This window comes from Thunnus albacares, chromosome 10 (genome assembly GCF_914725855.1).
Source record: "Thunnus albacares chromosome 10, fThuAlb1.1, whole genome shotgun sequence".
In the NCBI taxonomy this organism is placed as follows: domain Eukaryota; kingdom Metazoa; phylum Chordata; class Actinopteri; order Scombriformes; family Scombridae; genus Thunnus; species Thunnus albacares.
The window spans coordinates 23,541,128-23,563,669 of record NC_058115.1 but is presented as its reverse complement, the minus strand read 5'-3'; the positions used below and the strand labels follow the sequence as shown (position 1 = coordinate 23,563,669).

Genomic DNA, 22,542 nt, shown 5'->3' with positions numbered 1-22,542 from the left:
ATGTAGGGAGTCCCACAGGGCTCTATAATGGGACCACTCCTAATGAACTCATATTTCATATCTGTCATGAATTTAGTAGAAGAAAAAATGTGCATCTGCAACTCTGATCTTTAATACCATGCCATTAAGCCCACAAGGAGTTGATATGTAACTTTAGACTGTTTATTAAAATGAACTCAATTCAATAAACAAAAGTGAATGAGAGAAGTGTGAAGTGAAACTTCCCCACACTCCTGATCGGCCTCAAATGGAAGTAATTTATGGGAGGGACAAACTGTCAAGTGAGAAGGACATTTTCACAGCCCTGCCTCTTGCATTCATTTCATAATAAACCACCACCTTAGAACCAGTACTGTATTGGGGGGTGGGAGGAGGGTTCAGTCTTTGACTTTATCCGAAAAAATAGAGGGAATTCCTCCGGCTCAGTGGGAGTCTGTCGGAGGCAGTGAGCTGAATCCGCCCCTCAATGGAGATCTTCCTGGGCCTAGCTCTGAATAAGAAAGGAGCCCAGTGGAGCATGTCCTGTGGCCCGCTGGTCCTGCAGTCTGAGGCGTGCAGACTCCCACTCCAGATGGGCCAAGAGGGAACTCACACCAACTGACCCGCTGAGCCCCCCAGCCACACAATACCACCACTCCTCTCTCAGCAGCTGCTATACAGAACAACATTACAGCACCACTAAGAAATTACACTTCAGCCAGGCTTAAATACCTGCTTCTTAGTCAAGAGCATCGCAGATGTTCATTGGAGATGGGTTTTGCATATGAACAGACCTGAAGCATGACAAATCAAAATAAGAAACCCTAAAGGGTTTTAAGGTCAATGGTCTTCAATGATGTAAAATAAAGAATGGGGCAAGTGGAGAAAAGAATGACGCAAAATGCACTACAAATGTAACATATGGCAATAATAAAGACACATGTATACCATACATTTTGAGTAATAAGACATTTGATTTGATTATTCTCTCTGTACATACAGTAGTTTTATAAGTGAATTTTGCATTAAAGTTGCATAAATATTTTTCTTTAATACTTAGCAGTTTGTTTATATAATGAAACTGAAATACAAAATGCAAAATTAGTGGTCACAAAAAAGGATTTATTGTCAACATTGTTTTGTCAATTTGATAAGTCCTTTTATAGATATTTGGTCAAATGCGAGTAATGCAGTCCTATATTTACCACACATTTAGCCAAATAATTAACAATGCCTTGCCCTAGAAGATAGTTATTTTATTTTTCTATTTCTATTTTCTATTCTATTTCTATTATTAAGTTCTAAAGATGAGCTTAGTTAGTTTTATTGGGTAGAAATTGAGATATTATTGTGAAAACCTAAAATGATTGGACTTTATATCAGCTTTATCATTGATCTTTCTGTGCATGTGGTTATTTTTTGTCCAGATCTTCACTGCTCTGCCTCCTCTCACTCTGGGAATATTTGAGCGCTCCTGCAGGAAAGAGAACATGTTGAAGTACCCAGAACTCTACAAAACCTCCCAGAATGCTATGGGTTTTAATACCAAGGTAACGTTACTCTCTATCATATGTTCTTTACGTATATGCATATTTTCTCCATACAGTACTTTGGCATTGACACATACACACAAAAAAATATCTTAAGGTCCAATTTTAATTTTTTTTCCAGAGCTTCCAACCACATCTCACAGACTGTATAGAACTTCAGTCATGTGATAACAAGTTCAAATATATATATATATATATATATATATATATATATATGTATATATACACCTTGAGTTAAGATTGTTCTCGTCAAACTACTTTTTTCAAGGTCAAGAACTCTCACTACTTTTTCGTTATTATCTTCATCATATTTTCATTGCATTTATTTGTTGTATTAGCATGCGTACTTTCCCTTTAATAAGTACTTGACTGTGCCCATTTATTTGCTATAGTAAACTCACGAGAAAGACTTTGTCTAATACAGCATTTCAGGCAAATGTTCCATGGATGCTGAACCAGTACTCGTCAATATTTGTTAGTTTTCAACATCTGTTGTTGGAAGAGTAGATCAAATAGGCCTAATTTACTTAGTAAATAATAGTTTATCATCATAAATGAAAGATGAGTCTATCTTTAAATGCTAGTATGCACTAAAACACAGCTAAAATTAAGAAATATTTGTACTGTGAACAAAATTGAAAGGTCAAATGTTCCAGTTCTTACAACCAATTAACATCACATTAATGGCACGAGATGTTCCTGTCATGTCGTCGCCTGGGACTGATGCCTTTCCTGTCACAATGACCCGGCAGCTGTAGTCAGGAGGTCTCCAGTTGTAGCCTGGCTTGGCCTGGCTTGACCTATTCTGTCTGTCTGTGGGGGCTGTCCGTTAGCTTTCCCCCGCTGGTAATAAAGATGTCTCCTCCTTTCTCCATGCTGAGCCAGAGACTCCTGGACCCTCCTCACAGGCGTGATGACCTGGTTAGCGCTGCATGGAGGTGGATTAAAGACAGATTGGCCATGGCGGTCAGGGGCAGGGAAGGTCAGATGGGTAGGGGGATGCAGCAGAAAGAATTGTGCAAAGGAAGGAATAGAGAGAGTGTGCTGTCATTGTGTGACGGCATTTGTTGCGGAAAATTATGCAATTTGTTTAAGTGAGTCCCTGTTTGTTCTCAGAGCAGGGCTGTCAGATTGAGTTTAACCTACCCATGACCAGACTAGATGTACTAAATGACAGTGGAGTTTCCTTGTTCAATTTAACTGAGCAACAACTATTTACTTCTAAAGCTAAAGTAACAGGTTACACCATGTGAATCTCCAGAAGTTTGATTAAATAAAGTAGAAAGAGATATATTTGTCACCATAAGACCGTTGCCCATTTACATTTGTCAAAATCAAGTCAAATTCATCTATTCTTTCAAAACAAAATTAATTGGGATCATATTCATCTGACCCCAATTTCATGTCTATTTTATTTAATGTAAAAATAATGTGTATGAACCAGTCCCACATGTCCCAGAGCTATTAAAGCAAAAACTACAAAACATCTGAGATTGTAAACTCACACCTGAGAACTCATTTAAGGACACACTGTAGTTTCATAATTAAAGGAAGCTGAAGAAAATAACTTTGTAGCAAAACAGACATGCCATACATAAAATAAGTGTTATTAGTTCTCTGTAGATGAATGAAGTTGTTAACAGGTTCTGACAGCATTAGACATCATCTTTATTCCATTAATTATACTGTAGATTAGAGAGATATTTATCCTCACAACTGCTGATTTAATAGTCCAGAATTTTGATTGAATTCTGCTGTAGGGTGGATTTTCCTTTCATTAACTTTTTTTTTTGAGGACTTCATTAACTTACTTGTGCCAAAAAAGGGTCACAAAAGTATGTGTCTGATAGTTAGAAGCAAATGAACCTCAATTTTGTTTGGGCCACGTTTTCCAAGACCCGTAAATGATGACTCGGCCAGGTCAGCAGGTTGTTTTTGCTGGCTTGTCCACTCTTTTCCCGAGATATTTTCCTTGCAGCTGGCCTGAGGCGAGGCGAGAAAATCCAGCAGGAATTTGGCCCCTCGAAGCCTGTCTTTCTGCACGCCTGGCTCTTTTGTACACAACAGATACTGTCTTTGTGAATTAAAGCTGTTTGTGTTGAGGTGAGAGAAGGGAGTGACCGGGGGTGTTAGAAACTCAAGGCTTGGCCTCAACTGTGTCGCCTGTTCACTTTTAATTACTTATTCCAGACACTTAAGTCACTCTAATAAACCACACTAGTCTTTCTGTAGTCGTAGTGATTATAGAAGTTTACCAGCAACTATCACCTCTTATAAAGCACCTTTCCATGTCTTATATTCTTTATTTCTTTCTCCCTCTTTCCCTTCTTACCCCAGCCGTTCAAAAATAAAAGGGAAGGGGTGAGCAGCTTTGGAAATTTTTGGCTCAATATTAATTACTGGCTTTCATGCTTTTTTTTTTTTTTTTTTTTTTTTTTGGCAATTAGGAGTTCTTCAAAGAGCCGAATCTTTACAGGACAGACAGGGCATTCATTCGGAGGGGATCCTTAGCAACTTGCCAGGGATACAAGGGAAAGAAAGAGAGCAGGGTGGCTGGAGGGGTGAAAGGGAGGATCCCACTGTGACAAATGATTATGAACATTTATTGATTTCATTAGCATTCATTATTTGGAGAGGAAACCGGGGCTTGTTTGCACCCCCACGGTGTTGGGAACGGAATAAGATAGAGGAGGCTGATGAAGAGCTGAGCCTGTCAGTGGGAGGCTAATTGGCATAAACATGTGATTGTAACATTAGTGATCATTTAGTTCGCATTTGACCACAGAGATAGAGGAGTGGGGGGTTGCTTTCAGCCACTCCTTGCTGAGCGTATTGGGTTTTGTGTACACAGTGGGAGGGTGAGGTAATCCTGGGTGGGGGTGGCTGCTATGGGACTTTGTTTGGTCGATAGGAAAGGTGAGAAGGTCGTGCCACCGAGGCCAAGGTATATTATAAAGGCTCATAGTCTAGAACAAGACTTTTCCCTTCACTGTAACATAGTCTGTCTTACTCTCTTCTCCTCTTCCTTCATTTTCATACCTTTTCCTGGCACAATTTTTGGAATAACCCTACAATTTTAAGTAGAGGTGGTGTTATTTTAAAATGACTCAAACTTGTGGAAATCTCAAGAAATTTTCAGTTTTGAGGGTGTCCTATTTGTCTGGAATAAGTTATGTTTTATGTTGTACTGACAGGTTTGCTGAAGTTGTTGAAAAGGGTACTTTTAAGAAAGCAAGCCTCCAACTTCTAGTCTGCCAGAAACTGATGATTAAAAAGTTTTTTTTTGTTTGTATTTTACCTCCGTCAGCCGTTTACTCTAAGAATTTTCAGCTCCCAGAATTAACACCAACGTCTGGGTCAGCACAGCACAGGGGAGGAAGAGAGGGCACAAATGTGAAGCGGTTTTTGGCAGAATAGATTTCACGGCTGTTTCATGCTACATCGCCCATTAGTGTTTTGTTTGGCTCTGGCGTTGCATAATGTAAATTTGAAACAAGGTGGTTTTGGAGGGGAGTATTGATTTAAAAGGCTCATCCAAAGTCTGCATGCTTGCTTACACGCACATACGCAGACACGCACGCAGGCTGCGGTCCACACCACGATTTTCCAGGCCCTTAATAATTACCATGAAAACAGTTTAATCTCTGTCAGGCCTGTCAGTCTCCCTGTGTGTGTTTCTAGACTGATTTCTGCTTGTTTAAACTCTCCTGTCATTTATTTCTACACCCGTTAAAAATTCTCACATGAAAGGGCCGAAGCCTAATGAAATGTAATGAGAGGAAACTCTCACACTGGCAGCACATATATTAATGTTGTATAATGTTCTTATTTTTGAGGTGAGGACATGTATTTTGCACTCTCCTATTCTCACTGCTTTTTTTTCATTTGAATTTCTGTGTTGTTATCTAAAAAAAAAAAACCCCTAGAAGTTAAAATCTGCACACTGACATTGTCCACTTGCCTTTCACTGCTCGTACACACACTCAGCAGCCTCTCTCTCCCCCATAACACACACAGAGGATATACAACGTGTCTGTCAGCGGGGTGGCCATTGAGCATGGAGGCCCCGACAAAACCTCCACTTAGCCTAGCGCTGGGATGGCACAAAGGGCCCAGGTCAGGGGTCATTTGGTAGGCTGGAGCTCCCCACACCCTTTTCTCATGCTTTTTTTCCCCCCTTTTTGTGTCTCCCTCTCTGTCTCTCTCTCTCTCTCTCTTCTTGGAATCTCCTGCCGCCTCCAACCCCCCACCCCTCTCCTCCTCCTCTTGCCTCCTTCCCCTCCATCCTTCTTCCCCTTTTTTTTTTTTTGCAGGTCTTCTGGGCCCATTGTCTGAACGGCCTCTTCCACTCCGTCATCCTCTTCTGGTTCCCCCTTAAAGCCTTCCAGCATGGTAAGCAGCTCCCAGAGACTCCTCCGCGGCTCTCGGCGGACTCGGGATGAAGAGGGAGGACAGTCAAACACACATACTTTGTCTTAATTAGTTCTCTCTTCAACCGTCCAGTCATGAATTGCAAACATGTGTGTGCTCCGGCCAGAGCGACACACACTAACAAGCGTATGTTCATGTTTGCACCAGTTCATGTGCGCACAAAATGAAATGCTGAAATGCTTTTGCACACACTCGTTTGCACTTCCTTCATTTTTTGTAAACACACCACGCAGACAATGAAGCCTTTTACCCGAAATAGACACCTCTCAGTCTGTGTATGTACAATTTAATTTTCACTGATTTCAGATTTATCCATACAGTATGAGGGTAATTGTGCATGACTGTGCATGTGTGTATATATCTGCATGTTTGTGCACATTGAGATGCAAGGTTTTTGTTTGTGTGCGGAGAGAATAGGGATCTTTGAGCCGGTAAGTCTTGGCTGGCCAGAGCTGAGGACCACACAAGCTTGGGCCTGCTCTCCAAACAAAGGCGCCAAGCCCCTTCACTCTGACTGACAGGCTGTCAGCAAAGCCTCAGCGCACACAAGACATGTGACCAGCCGGAAGTAAAGGGAAAGGGAGCCCCTCTTTCTTTCTTTTCTGGCAGTCGCACACTGCTGATATTTTAGCCTCAGCCCACGTGTGCAGTTTGGAGCAATATGTCTCTGAGATTTGCATTTAATTTCTAGTTTATTAATTTAAGAAGTTCCTCTTGCCAATATTTTAGGAAAAGTGTTTTCAAGATGTTGGATTCCTTTTTAATGGCAGAATAAATAATTGTTTTGTCAGAAAAAAAACTGTTCTTTCTATTTCAGCGGTGAATTAGTCAGATCATTTAATTTTTGACCATGATTAATGCACACCACTTGGGCTTTTCAGTCTCACTGATGGCTTTTCATAAAAACACTCCTTCCTAATAGTGGCGAAAAACAGAATTAACATTCCTGCCTCCTCTCTAAAGGCAGTAATGGAAGCAACATTTGACTGTGGTTTTCACTTCATGTTCCCATGTCCGCTTTTATTTCCGAGTCTCCAACAGTGCATTTTACACCAAAGTTCACACTGAGATGTAGTTTAAATAATATCCTATGGACTTTCCAGTTGTTTATGATTTGGATCACCTAATGGAACTCTGCATGAAACTCAAGAACTGAAAAGAGACAGATTTGGTCTGAAAGCTTCTGTTGTTGATTTCCTTCATAGATACAGTTTTTGGCAACGGACGAACTCCAGACTATCTCCTATTAGGCAACATGGTTTACACAGTAAGTGCACCAATTTTCTTGACAGGCAGCGTTTCTGCTGTGTTGAAGTGTCAGGTGTCTGAGCCAAGTGTCATCCAACATCAGTGAATAAACATCAGATATACCTGATCATCTTTTCTAATTTTATATCGGATGTAAAACAAAATTATGTACTTACTGTAAATTCAGATTTGTATAATGCACTTTCCATGACTGATTTTAGTTTAGAATAGGAGGACAGTCTTCTTAACATCAACGTGATTTGTGTCTCGACAGTTTGTGGTCATCACAGTTTGTCTTAAAGCTGGCCTCGAGACCTCATCCTGGACCATGGTAAGTTGATGGCTCCCTCCTCTCTCGTTAAGGTTGCGTTATCTCTTTCCAGTTCCTCTATTTTATGGGACCACCGATACTTATGATATATTTACATCCTCCTCTTATCTCAGAATCTCTTTACAGTTTGTTCCCCACTAGGCTTTTAACTGTAAACCCAGTGAAATGACAATATGGTAACTCCTTCAAGCAACTAAAAGCCAATCAATGTAAACTTTTACTAAAATGGTCAAAACTAAAATATGAAAATTGCACCATGACAAGACAGTACAAAGTATAAAAAGTTCACATGTTTGTTTATATTAGTATAACTCAAAGTTACAGTAAATGAAAAGCCAAAAAAGTATCTGTTAACCTTTCTTTTCCTTCTAACAGTTCAGTCACATCGCCATCTGGGGAAGCATCGGCCTGTGGGTGGTGTTTTTCATTATCTACTCCTCCCTGTGGCCCCTCATCCCTCTGGCCCCCGACATGTCAGGAGAGGTACGCGCACGCATACTAGCATGTACTCACACCCACATCTACACATGCTCCCTGTCCCATATCGGATGCTTCCTCTAGTACCAAAAGAAACTGCTGATGTCTATCACTGACAGACCTGGAGTGCCTCATAATTCATTTTCTGCTATAGACAGATGCTGGTGGGAAATTTCAGAGTAAAACTTGACACAGGTCTTTGTAAGGAGAGCCAGAGGAGTGTAAACTGTCAGACCTCTGGCTTGTGTTGCATAATGACTTAATTGGGCCAATTAGCCCAGTGTTTGTGTTACACTGGCCTCCCTCGGCTCTGAGTATCCACAGGTGACATTGAAACAGTGAAGCAGTCTGGAAGCTAAACAAAGAGAGGTGAGGGTGTGTCTGGTTTACACACCGATGTCCTAGAGAGCAGCTGACTCTGGAGCTGTTTGTATCTGTCCAATCAGCAGTGTCAGAAATTGAGTTCTTGGTGTGAAAATGCCCTTTCAAGTTGATCTAACGCTGATGATAGGTCACTGATTTTACACTCTTTTTCTCTTTGGGGTTGTTATTTACATGCGAATGTAACTACAGTCTCTCTGCGTCACCACAGGTGGTCAATGGAAACCTATTAGCCACAAATTACATTTCCTGGTGCATTCTGGGGTAGAAAATGGAGCATCTTTTCATTAGAAAAGAAAAACACAGCATGAAGAGATTAACAAGACTAGGTCTAAACCTAGTATATGGCTGGAACGTGTTTGGTTAATGTGTGAAACTGTGGCCCAGTTTGTTACAGGGGTAGTCAGTGGTAGTGTCTATAATCTGAATTCCTGGATATTAAATGCATCTGCAATTTTCTGTAGTGGTCCCAGTAATAGTAGTAGTAATTTGCTGGTAAAGTGTACTGAAGTAGCACATCTTATAAACAAATGTTTTGACAGCATTTTGGGTGCCAATTCAAGAGGCTTATCTCCGCCCAGTTACTGCAGTTATAATACAATTAAGTGCACCTTCAGAGCAGCCGCCCCACACTAAACTGATATAACAGCTACCTACATGAGTCACATGTTTTACCTGCAAGACTCATGTTTTAATGCCGTTGATCATCGTTTGTGATGTGCAAACATAAGAGAAATGAAAAGCTTGCGTCCTGGTATTAGTTCAGTTATACAATCCAAACGCATTGCAGAGCGTCTCTCCTGCTGGATTCATTTTGAAATAGCAACAGCCAATGGAGAAACTCCAACACTTGGTCAGCCGACCAATGGTGAAACTTCATCACTCACTGACTGACTCACTCACTGATTCACTCACTGACTCACTGATTCACTCACTGACTCACTGACTCACTCACTGACTCACTCACTCACTGACTCACTCACTCACTGACTCACTCACTCACTCACTTACTCACTCACTCACTCACTCACTCACTCACTCACTCACTCATTCGCTCACTCACTCAGCCGCGGTTATAGGGCTGGTCCGTGGTCCGTCCAGCCAAAAAAGAAAAGGCTGGCACTGTGCAGCCAGCAGAAGAAGAAAATAACTACCACTTACAGTTGATGTTGTGTGTTTATGTGCAAGCATGGTTTGCAAACACATCACTTTATAAGTCAATATACTGTAATTGCCACTGAAAAGTGATCAAAACACTCAGAAAGATCAAGGTTCCAAAAAGACCCTGGAGACAGTAGTTTTTCTCACTAGTCACAACCTATGTAAGTATCTGGGATTCCTTACTTATACACAACAATAAGTCTTGTGTGCGTCCTGTTTCAGATTATGCTTTTGGCATTTGGGGATCCAGTGAACAACTTAATTGTAACACTCATTACAAAGCTATTCAGTCGTTTCTGGGAATTCATAAGTTTACACCCGATTTGGCCATCAGTTGTGATATTGGATGGGAACTTGGTACAAACCTAAATTACAAACATATTGTCTCATGAAAAACAAGTACAGCATAGAGCTTAATGTGAAGCAGAATTTAACCAAAAATTGAAGATCTCTATGTGCACAGGTACATTATCATTACCTATAGATACATTCAGGTGTAATGGTCTCTCTGAGGAGAAAAGGCTTTGTTTGTTATGTGATTAGAGTTCAGGTGAGACCGAAGTCCATTTCATATTTAACTGTTCATTATATGATGATTTAAAGACTACACTTTTTAGTAAAATGTCCTTCACTTCTGATGACTCCTTCTAGTTGAGTTTAAAATATAACTTGAGTTGTGTTTTAGGAAGGGAACCTTTTCTACGGCAGATTTTATTTGTAGAGATTTCAGGACAGAAGACAAAATTTCCTGCTTTAAGTGCAAGTTGTACAGTAAGTTATGTTCTTGTGTGTCGCACAAGTCTCTGTGCGCGCACGACACAATAAACACTCAACTTCTTGCTCACTCATGCTACACACATGCACACACAAACACAGAAGTGATGGGTATGTTATCTTCACTCTATTCTCTGTCCGTGAAGCCCGGTGCTTTCATCCACGCCCTGCAGCACTTGACTGAAGACAGTAATGGTGTCCTGTGGGTAGTTGGTAACCCTATGCCCCTGCCCCAACTCAGGGATGCCAGTACATCATCAAACAGGGACACATCTCTCCGAAACCTGAGACGGCATCAGAGACACAATCTCCACTTCCAAGACCCTTGTAGCCTCTGAAGAGCAGGATTATACTCAACCCTGATGCAGCCCTACATATTTCACCGAGGCCTCCCCGATGTGTACTTCAAATATTTTTGTGCTCTCTGTTCTTCCATCTATTTTCTTTTACTACTTCTCTCTTACTTGTTGCATCAGCGTTTTCCTCTTTGTTCTCTTTTTGTTCACCCCCCCTCTTCTCTGCCACTCGAAAAACTGCCCGAGGGCCAAAAGCATAACAGACACCAGAACTCCCCTCTCCTCCTGTTTCTGCTCTCACTCACTACCCAGCTTGCTGCCTTTAACAAGAGACGTTAAGCAGCGCTCGACTTCATATGAACACATTCATCAATGTCAGACAAAATATTCTTTGGACGATTGACAAGACAGGTGCAGGAGCCATTCACAAAAAAACAAACAGCTAGTATGCTTTTCACAGATACTCCCAAACTGGCTTCATCCCAAACCACATATCTCATCCTGTGTTCACCTCACAAAAAGTCTGACAGAGATATCAAAAGAAAATGTCAGATTATTCTGTTCAAGGAGTGTAATCTGCCACACTAAGCGGCTTAGCTGCACCTCAGGAGATGTCTCATGTAGGCTCTGTCACACTGACCTGCCGCCTGCTGACTTTTCCTCTGCTATCAATACAGCCGTCTCTAGTACAGTTTATCCCTCTGTCTCCTCGCTTTTCATACACACCTTTGCTATTTTCCAATTTCTGCTGCGAGCTGCAGAGGAGCACCTCTCACTCTCACTCAGACTCAAGTGGTTGTCGTCAGCACACGGATTTTACACTCGGCCAGCGTGCATCAAACTCTTCTGTTTAGTGATAAGAAACGTTTTCTCAGAGAGAAATAATTTTTCCAGGAAGTTTGTTGATGTGTAGCATGCCACGAATACACTCAGGGGCTATCTGTGCCAGTGTGTGAAATATTGATGAGAATTAAACAAGGAATGAAAACTTTTTTAGAGAAAAAGATCAAATTATTAGTCTTTATTTTCTGTACAGGCATTCTGAAGAATGGTTCATATTGAAGGACAGATTCACTTTCGTTTAGTTATACAACAGAAGTGACTTTCTTCAGAAAGAAACAAACAGGAATGCTGATCATTATGAGCGTCCTTTTAAAATAAACCCCTTCTTTCTTTACTTATCAATGAGCCTCTGTTCTCGTCTTTGACTGATTCAGTGCAAGAGGCTTTATTTGCGTCCATATCCTCAGTCACACAGGACTAGTATGACCCGGGGACCCTCTGTAATTTGTAACAATTGCATAAATGTCTTATTCCCACATGTCCAATCAGTCCCTTGTTTCTGTAATTCGAACTCACGAGGCCATACATTTTGTAAAAGGTGATGTTATGTCATTCTACAGCGTCCATGAAGATAATTCCTGTGTTTTTGCATATTCTATTTAATGGCTGTTTTTCAAAAATACACCATAGGTTTTTTTTTTTTGTTTGTTTGTTTTAGCTTGTTTGTTTTTTGGTGTGCGTTTTTATCATAGACTGTAAAAAAAGATAAGGGACGTAGCCAACATGATGTCACCCATTGGGTTGTGGACTCTCATTTTGAAGCCTTGAGTTCAGCATTTTGACCATCGCCATCTTGGATTTTTGGAACCAGAAGTGACCATATTTGTACAAGAGGATGAAGCTGGCCCTAACACTAGCTGCTAGCTGCTAGCTGCTAGCTTGGTTAGCACAGTGCATTTACAGTCTATGGTTAACTGTGATAATGCTAATGCTAATTTTTGCTAGCAAAAAAACGGCTTAAAACCATTAAAACAAAATGTACTTAACAGAAAAACTGAACGCCTGACTCCTAAGAGGGTCTTTTATTGCAACCAAATGCTGAACAAGACTTTTCTAGGTGACCAAAATCTTAAAATTAACTCTCATGAATCGAAAACTCGCTGAGATGGCGACGGCTACCACTACACCTATACTCTGTGAATCTGGGCCACACCCTTAATTATGCATAACTTTAAGCCTTAATAAAATTGAAATGGGTAAGTTGTATAAAATTCACCCACGTACAGTTGCGTACATGAACAGGGAAATTAGCTACAGAGAACAAAACCGTTTTTTGTACAAGGCTGTAAACATGTTTACTTCTGCTGTAAAGTTGAGCATTTTAATATGGAGGTCTAGGGGGATTGACTCGTTTTTGGAGCCGGCCTCAAGTGGCCATTTGAGGAACTGCGGTTTTTGGCACTTTGCGTTGGCATCATTTTTCAGCCCTTGGGGTTGCCGCTTGGTTTTTATGCTTTTTTTTTTTTTTTTTCCCAGCCGCTCACTGGTTCCCACTCACTTCAACATGGTATGAAATTATAGAGAAACTTGAAACTTGAGTAAAAGAAGTAATCCATCAAAGTGATCATTCATTAATCTGTAGTTTTCAGTTTGTTTCAAGTTTGATTATTGTTGATTGCAACATACTTGAAAAGGCAGGTTGGTTTGAAAACGAGTGATGAATTAATGTGTTCCAACACGCAAGATTTTAGCTTTCATGTTGAAAAAACTGACAGTGACAGATGCATCTGTTTTTGCTGTATTTTATAATGTAGTAAAAACTGGTATAATATCAAATTTTTGCCACTTTTGCGGCTTGCATGCAGAACTATTCTTCTCAGTACAAATCCACACTGATTTACATCAGTAGACACACAAGGAAACCTGAAAAACAGATGTGTTGTGCAGTCTGTCGGCATTTTTGTATGTTTCTGTGTTTGTATGATTGCTGAGACCTGTGACTAATCTTCTTTTAAGACCCGGGGAAACTCATTCTTCTGGTTTGGACTGAAACAGATCCTGTTTTACCAAAGAGATCAGAAATATTTTTGATAATTCTACTTTTGAAATTGAATTATTGTTTCGTCACTGGTTCACTGCTGGTGTTGACTTTGTCTGTCCCAGTATTTTGGGAATCCTTATGGTTCTTCTTCAAGACTCATGAATCTCATAAGGGAGGTTTCGTTGAACTATTGTACCCAGGTCTGTTGTTCCTCCTTGAGTTAATGATTCACCACAACACACATGAACTACAATAACAGACCATGGCGTACTGTATGAGTGAGAAGAACCATTTTAATCTGCTCCAAACACATTGTAAATCACATGGGCACAGTCAGGGGCTGTGAGACTGCTGATTTATATGTGTTTATGTAATTTTTTTTTTCTCTGTTTTTCTAGTAGATGTCTTGCTGTCTTTGTTAGGCGACACACAGAGAGAATGGAGTGGAAGAAGGACCCAACTGAGAAAGTCTTTGTTTGTTTTCCAAGTTGACCTTTTTTGGGGTGGTTATTGGCTGATTTGTCTCTGCAGATGACATTTTGGGAATTTGTAGATTTGCATTGTCCTAGAGGCTGTCTTTTTGGTATTTTCCGTTGCTTTCTCAACTATATATTTTTTGGGGCTTTAAGCGAGCCACCTCTTTTCCATCATGCTCAGTCTGCGGTCTATTTATCATCAACATGCTTTAAATGTACAGACTTTTTACTCAGAGCAGAGGCTGTTGAAGATTTAAGCCACATTTTGCCAAATGTATACTTTCACCTTCAATTTCCCGCCTCTCCTTGAAGGTGACTCGGACTTTGTTGTCTGGTTAAGTCAGCTGAATTCAGCCCAACTGGAAAACCAACAAAGACAGATACAGATAAAAGTGCTGCATGAGACTGTATTCTACTTAATAAAAAAAGTGTTGCACAAAGGAGTTCTGTGCATTCAAGCAGCTAGTGTCTGAATATTAGCATCTCTGAATGTCACACAGCTGGTAGAGTGTTATGAAGTTGGCTTTTCTCAGTCTTTCAGTCTTGTTTTCTGAATTCAGAGCAACTGTAGGCCTGTGGGGTGAATAGTGAAGTAGTGGATTACCTCTGCTCACATTAAACATTACAATGACAGACATTAACATAATTCAAGCTCCTGTGGCCTTTTTTAGGCATGATCAGCCAGGTGCAAGATTCCCTTGATCACATCCTTTTTGAAATAAGCATAAAACACTTCAAGTTTATAGGTCTGGTTCTCTTGACATTCTTCCACATATTTTCAGGATTTATATCTTTATCTTATCGACAGCTGTGGCCATCTGTCCATCCCATTCTTGTTAACGCGATATCTCAGGAACGCCTTGAGGGAATTTTTTCAAATTTGGCACAAACGTCCACTTGGACTCAAGAATGAACTGATCAGAATTTTGTGGTCAAAGGTCAAAGTCATGGATGTAAACTGCAACTTGACTGGTTGGCGGAGGCATACAACCGCAAGACGTTATTTCTAGTTTAAAGCTTTAATTAACCAGGGCAGATCCGCTGAGCGTGAATGTTGTTTTCCAGAAACACCCGCCTCCAAACTCACACAGATACCTTGAAGCTGCCCAGTACAACCACAGTCTGGTATGTTGGCCACTGCACAGCCTCACTGGTGGAGTTAAGTGCTGCTAATGAACGCTTACTCTTTTTTTTAAGATTATCTTTTGGCATTTTTGCCTTTGTTTGATAGTTTGACAGTGTAGATATAAGAAACGTGAGGAAGGAGGCTCCTGGCTGGAATCCAGCTGGAGATGATGTAGTTTTATGGTATTCAACTTAATCCTTAAGATATCAGGATGCCCCAGTAACCCACTTCTCTAACCTTTTGAGCACCACGACATCCACAAATTATTACTGTTTAGGAAATGAGTAGAAATACTAAGAAACATATATCTTGCAGCATCATGTACGAGTTGGTAGACATTTTCTGTGCACGTATCATTGCTTCTGTCTGTTTAGTCTTGCGTCTAGTCTATGTGTGTGTGTGTGTGTGTGTATGTGTGTGTTTGTGTGTGTGTGTATGTGGCAATGAGGGGGTCGGTGGCTTGTCAAAACACACCACTCCATGCCAGCGGACACTACTGTCTGTCCAGCCAGACAAGTTTATTAGTTTGTCCTAAAAATACAGCCCCGCTCCCTGGACCTCTCTCACCCCGGCCAGCTCCCAGGGGCCCCCTGGTATGAGACATCGCTAGCATCCACCAACACTGCTTGCCCCACTCGTAGTTATGGAGCCTGTCCAGATGCCTGAAGACAAACACGTGTTGATTGTAATTGGTTGGCTTTGTTTGCATTTTGAAACATTGATGTCAAATTGACAGACTAATATTTAAGATAAAAATAATGTAGTTGATTTGGGAAGTTGAAGTTTTACTCTGTTAGTGTCTTGTGGGTTTTTTCTTGGTGATGTTGTTATAAATGATTGTACCAAATATTATCACCAGGGTTATTTAATTTTACGATAAACTTGAGATTTGTTAAGTATTGCATATACAGCATGTGTTTGTACATACATTGTGGCGCTGAGTTAGCCTATGTACGGACATATATTACATAAATATTGTTCATAGATTGAACTTGTAAAATACTAAGATGGTTTATTTTTCAAGCTCTTTAGACTTTGATTTAGTATGCTGACTATACATCTCTGGTTTATTTTCAAAAGACTCTCAGACAGCTTAAATGCCCCCATTAAAATGCATGATACACTGGATGAAAACGAAAATAATTAAACTGACTTAAGACAAAAAAAAAAAACAGTAAATGTTTCCACCAGAGCTGCATAATTTCAAAATTGATGTGAAAATATCCCGTGCTTCGATGCAATTTTCCTTCATCTCATACATTCTCAGTCTCTGGGAGACACAGAAAAGCTCCATTCATTCGCATCCCATCGCAAACTGTAGGAAAAAGCCGTTTTGATTTCCTGTCATTTGGGATTTCCTCTTCCCCCAGTGTTTTGTCAGACATCAAAGTCAATTTGCAGGTAATGGCGAACAGATTAGCTAATTTGAGAAAACCTGAGCACTTTGATACTTTTGACACTGATTTGTGTGTGCGTGCATCCTAAGGGCCCTGCCTGTGTCACATTACAGGAAGGACACTGTCGAGGGGCCCCAGCAGTTTAAACAACTGGCACATTACAATTCAGGGAGAGTGAGTTTTGCACTTTGACATGTAATGACAGATAGTTTCAATGCAGCAGGCCAAAGCAAACATCGTCCTCACACAGAAAGCTGAAAGGTTTCGCCTCCACTGTTTCCCCATCACTCTGGACCAAAAAACAACCTCTTGACACGACCATCGCTTTGTTGTTTTATTTAAAGTCATTACAGGCGGCTGTGACTGTTCTACTAATGGATCGTATTTTTCCAACAGAGAAGAAGCTGTTTCTCGAGATGCCTGACGAATTGGATCATATCCAAACGTGTTTTTCTTCCAGCTTGATAAATGAGGCTCGAGCAAGGATCACAGCTGTCTCATTTGTAGATTTATTTTGCTCATAAACTCGATGTCAGCATTTGTCACACAGTGTCGAAAATAAAACATTAGCTCATTGTTTAATTCTGGGGAATTATGTGGCAGCAATGAAAATCATCTCTGTCTGTGAACTCTTAGTCAACTTAGCTGACACTAATGATATGTTGCAGACTGAAAAAGAAAAAAATATAATGAACAATAATAAATTAGTATTTTTGGAGTTGAGGTGCCCATTTGATTTAATGATTGTTGAACTTTTGGTTCCATTTTTCAAACAATAATCTTGAGGGCTACAACTAACACATATTATCATTGTTGATTAATCTGCTAATATTTTTTTTGATTTATCATTTGGTTAAATGCCAGTCCCAAAGCCTAAAGTGATGTAATCAAACGGCTTGAGTTTTTTTTTTTTTCAACCAACACTTTCAAAACTTAGAAATTCATTTTTTTTCACATTAGACGAAGAATTTGAGAAGCTTGAACCAGAGAATATTTTAAATTTTTGCTTGAAAAATTACCGAAATGATTAATCGATCATCAAAACCATTGCCAATTTATTTTTGTGCTGACCAACTAATAAATTAATCGATTTATCATTTCAACTCTAATAATCATTGGTTGTAAATGTTCCAAAATGTAAAATAAACAATATTCAGAATAGTTTTCCATTGCAACAATGAACAAAACACTGAACCGTAGTTGCATAATTTAGCCAAAAAGAATCCAAAAAAACGAATTAAGTCAAATTGATGAATTTCTCTCTCTTTTTTTTAGCTTTCTGTATCCCGTGTAAAGCTACTGACAGACTTTTAAAATGACTCGTCTCTGGTTTTAGAGAATTCTGCATCTGTAGCTCATTGAATGTAAATATTCTCTACAAACATGAACCATTTGAAGTGGATCCTCTAAGTATTAAGCTTAAAGACTTTATTTATAGCTGTGGCGCTGCATCGGCACCCTCTTAAACTGGGTAGCTGTTGTATTGAACGTATCATTAAAAGCACCTCAGATCCTGGTCCTGGTCTTCTGTGATGTATCGACAGGAGCTCTCAGCACAGCACACAGTGGAGCTGTTTTCCTGTGAAAGAGATATCACTGTCTAAATACTTCACAGGTACTTCTTTCCGCCCTGAAGGGCAAAGAGGTGGAGGGATCCAAACAAAAACATGGTGTCATTTAGTCATGCTGGATTAACCTATATTGAGCTGGTTATTTGGGCCCATCTCCTCTCTATTTCCATAATATACCTGTTTGTTTTGGGCTGCCTTTGTCATGTATGGTGTTTTATTATGTGGCAGTAAAGATGATGATGAAGGTTGTTCTTTATCAGGTGTTTCTACCTTTTAAGAGCTCTTCTTTTTATCTGTTCAGTTGTTGAACTCTACATTGTCTACAGTGACCTGAAAATAAGTGTATGTGTGTGTGTGTGTTTGTGCCAGGCGGCGATGATGTTCAATTCGGGGGTCTTCTGGACAGGCCTGGTCTTCATCCCCATCACCTCGCTGGTCTTTGACGTGGCCTACAAAGTGTGAGTCTTCTCTCAGCTCTCCTCGCTAATCATCACTCCAATACACATCCGATACAGGAAATTCCTCCAGAATCTCTCCTATCTCCTGGAGAAATTCCTTCCCATGTGTTTTGTTCAGACTTCCAAGAAAGTCTAGTGTTTCCACTCTGTGAACGCTCCGTGGGAAATGTTTGTTTCTGTCCACTGTCTGTTTGACATCAGCCCACAGCAGACCTAAGGTGTCAGGAGCACTTTGCAAAACTCCCATCAGCTTCCTGATGTATTCAAAGAAGTTTGAAGTAGTTGTTGGTGTATTTTAATATCACATTTTTTTTTAATATATTGTTTAATTTACAGGGTGAAGAAGGTGTGTTTCAAGACCCTGGTGGATGAGGTGCAGGAGCTGGAGGCTTTATCCAAAGACCCAGGAGCAGTGGTGCATGGAAAGAGGTACAGTAACACACTATTTCACTCTTGTTTGTGTGCAATTTTAGATTTACAGAATTTTATTGTCTCTACATGGACCAAAAACGCATTGTGTTTGATAAAAAGTAGTAGAAAGTTCATTGTCCTTATGGAAATTAACTCATAAGATAAAATGATAAGACATGGTCTATAATTAAAATCTTAGTTTTCTATAAAATATAAGTTTTGGTCTATTTGGTCCCTGTTTGCCATAATTTGCACTAGTTTCTTGGCAAATCACCACTTGGCTTGTAAGAATATTTCATTATCATTAAGTTAAAACTTTCAACTGTTTGTGTCCCACAGAAAATAAACACAGACAAACTTTGTTTTGTGCCACAATTTATTCAGTCCTCTACACTATGAGTGGTTAAAAAGCAAAATCCTATCCTATCCTGGTATGTGTGATGCTATATGTGCTGATATAGTAAATATTTTCGGAAAATCAATTCTGAAACTGACTAAGAAAGCCAACAAGAATGTGTTTTTTGCCACTTCAGCGAATGAAATACCCGACAAATCACAGTACTTCATCATCTTAAAAAATCCAATACTGCAGTAAAGCAGTCCTTCTCATTGATTTGCAGCGCTGGCCTAATACAACCAGAGATATCAAAGGGATAGATACCTCACTATAAACTTTATGGCAAAATCTCAGACGGTTGACAAATTTATATCGTCTCACAGTATAAGTCATCATATTGCACATCCTACCTCTCAGGATCACATAGTTCATGCCTTGGCCATTATTCTTTCTATATGCAACATAAGACTTTTTTTTTTGACCAAATTCCCTAAAGAAACTTGGAGGAAGAATCATCTATAAGCCTAAAATTTCACAAATACACATGCCAACAATATCACTATGTGGAGGGTAGAAATCTTAAAATTGCTGTTAAATTGCTGGAGTTTGACTGTAATGTCAGTAATCATGTCATAAGAGTAGATGTCCCTTTTTTTCCCCCCAACATACTGAATGTCTTATTTAAGAGTCCTCCTATATTAAAGCCATATATTATAAAAATGTATCAGTGACTCTGGGGTCTGAGCCCTGCAGCAGGTATTAGTATGGAGCAGATCAGTGTGAGATCTCCTGCTGGCTGAAAGTGATCCCCCTGCCTGGCCACTGTCCCGGACTCAGCGGGCTGCAGGCCTGCTCCTGGCACATACACACACACACACACACACACACACTAATACACACACACATCTACAGAAACAACCACATGTAAAGATACAAACACACAGATACATGGATGTTTTTGCATATATGCACGTAGGAGGACACATGTATGCACACAAAGTTGTGTATTTTATTTTACAGTGCAATGTTTGAACACTAATATTTAAAATGTATTGGTGATTTTGTATGTTTGTTCTTTACCTTTTGTATGTCTTTAGGGTGTGGTTTTCATATAAACCATTACAGGTTTCTACCACAACCTCACACGTACTTTTATATTTCCTTCCTGTGTTTTGTCTTTATGTGTTTGTGAAACAAATAAAACAAAACAAAACATGTGGTATGAGCATCTATAGTACACACATTTGTTAGCTTTACATGCATTCCTTTTGGCCAACATGCTGTTTCAGATATTCACTCACAAAAACACACACACACACACACACACACACACACACACTTTGTTTTCCCACTGCGTCTCCAGAGTCTGTCTCCCTACATGGTGTTTGTACCAGCATGTAGCGCAGTTGGCAGGTCCATCCACTCTGGAGGTGCTTGGACACGGGCTTGATGTATGGGTCATTAAATCTACCTGTGGTGCTCAGCATGCTGCTAACATACTGACTCTGTGTGTGTGTGTGTGTGTGTGTGTGTGTGTGTGTGTGTGTGTGTGTGTGTGTGTGTGTGTGTGTGTAGTTTGACGGAGAGGGCCCAGCTCCTGAAGAACGTCTTCAAGAAGAGTACAGTCAGTCTATACCGGTCTGACTCCATGCAGCAGAACCTGCTCCGTAAGTTACATCAGATTTCTTTCTTTTTTTCTCTCTCTCTCTCTCTTTTTATCCTAACTTTTTTTCTCTCTAAACGTTGCCTCAAGGCAGACGGATCAGGCCGTTAAATTTCACCCCGAAGACAAAAAAAGACGTTAGATTTATCTGCTTACAAATCTTCAGTTTGTCAGGGGAACAGAGCAAGCGTCATTATTCCTCCTCTGACACATACTGTATCTCCGGAGCGGCTCGCCCTTCATCCTGCTGGGGAGGCAGTAACACTCTGCTCATCCCGCTGCTCTTCAGAAATACCCTGCGTTAACCAGATACAGGAAACACACATACTGTCTGCAAACAGCCCCATAGTTTCCCTGTATCCTGACACCTGGAAAACATCACTCTACCTGCCTAACAAACTGTCCGCTTATGTGAAGCATCGGACGAGTATCGAATGTCAGTCACTTTATAATCAACTGTTAAGTAAAGTTGACAGTGAAGGTTTTGTCTGAATCTTAGTCCTGTATTCTTTGATCAATTTATGCCTGATTTAAGTCACAATTCTGTTATTTTTCTACTGTATTTTATGTTATCTTTTAGTTTTTTATTTGTCTTCTTTTATGGTTGTTTAGGGTAAAACAACATTAACCACTAAAATGTCTGAAGCCCCATTTGGACAGGATTAATAACATATTTCTCCTCCTCCTTGTTGTCGTTCTGAGTCGTTGTTATAGCTTCTGGCAAATTACAGGAGCTGGTCCACTGACAGGATTAGTGTTATTTTTCATGTTAGTATTATTTTCTGTTAATTATATAGCTATCATTTAATTATTGACCCAGATAGTTGCGACTTTAATGTCTCTTTCTGAATGTGAATTAGGCTGCTTTTACAGTAAAAAAAGAGATTATCTACACATAAAATCAGTTCAGCTATTCAAAGGTTAAACAGCAAAGACAGAATCACCTGAAACGTTACAACAACAGCAAATCTGATGAGCTTGCAGGTCCTTCTTTTGTAATGTCTGTCTTTACTTTTTCCTTTATTGTATGAGTTGGCTGATGTTACTGAACAATCTATCAGGTTAATAAAATCCTTGTCACACTGTGCGCTGAGCTGATGAAACTCTGTAACGGAAATCACAGCTCTATTTACAAAAACTCAAGAGATACACTTAAAATGCAAAGTGTCTCTTAGCCAAAGAACAGTGGGTAATTAGGGATGTAATTGTTAGTGGGGGGGAGGGTGAAAAATCACAGACATATGCAGGTGATTTTAAAACCACCTCACTTGGAGAAATAAATCCCTTTCAAATGGGGCTTAAGATTAACTTTTGACTAGCAAGTCTTGTACTGTAGTAAGGTATTGAAAAAGTAGCGTTCGTGTCAGTACCAAAACTCAGGTGTCACACTGGTTTAAAAGACTTTCCAGTGATACTCCAGGCAGGGGTTTGGTTTGGTTTTCTGTTTATTTTTCTCAGTTCTGTTCTGTCCTTTGTCTGATCAGTTTGTTTTTTGTTTGTCTCATAGGTGGGGATGAGACCATTGTTGTGTGATACCTTTTTTTAAAATTTCATTATTCAAACCTCACCCGTAAAGGTTCCAGCCCCCTGTAGCTCCTCGATAGACACCTCTCCTCCTGTCCTTTTCTCGTTGTTGACTTCCTGTCCTTCC

At 40.0% G+C, this 22,542-nt stretch overlaps 1 protein-coding gene across 7 annotated transcripts in view; it reads left to right on the top strand.

Annotated features, from left to right (window-relative positions):
• The window catches only part of atp8a1 (ATPase phospholipid transporting 8A1), a 108,401-nt gene that overhangs the window by 82,115 nt on the left and 3,744 nt on the right, over positions 1–22,542 (top strand). For 5 of the 7 annotated variants that reach the window (XM_044363008.1, XM_044363005.1, XM_044363007.1 and 2 more), the window contains 8 exons: positions 1,407–1,529; positions 5,843–5,921; positions 7,166–7,227; positions 7,483–7,539; positions 7,915–8,022; positions 18,392–18,480; positions 18,817–18,909; positions 20,804–20,895. In XM_044363008.1, the coding sequence (XP_044218943.1) occupies positions 1,407–1,529; positions 5,843–5,921; positions 7,166–7,227; positions 7,483–7,539; positions 7,915–8,022; positions 18,392–18,480; positions 18,817–18,909; positions 20,804–20,895 (703 nt within the window). The other 2 variants (XM_044363010.1, XM_044363011.1) reach the window with 2 other exon arrangements.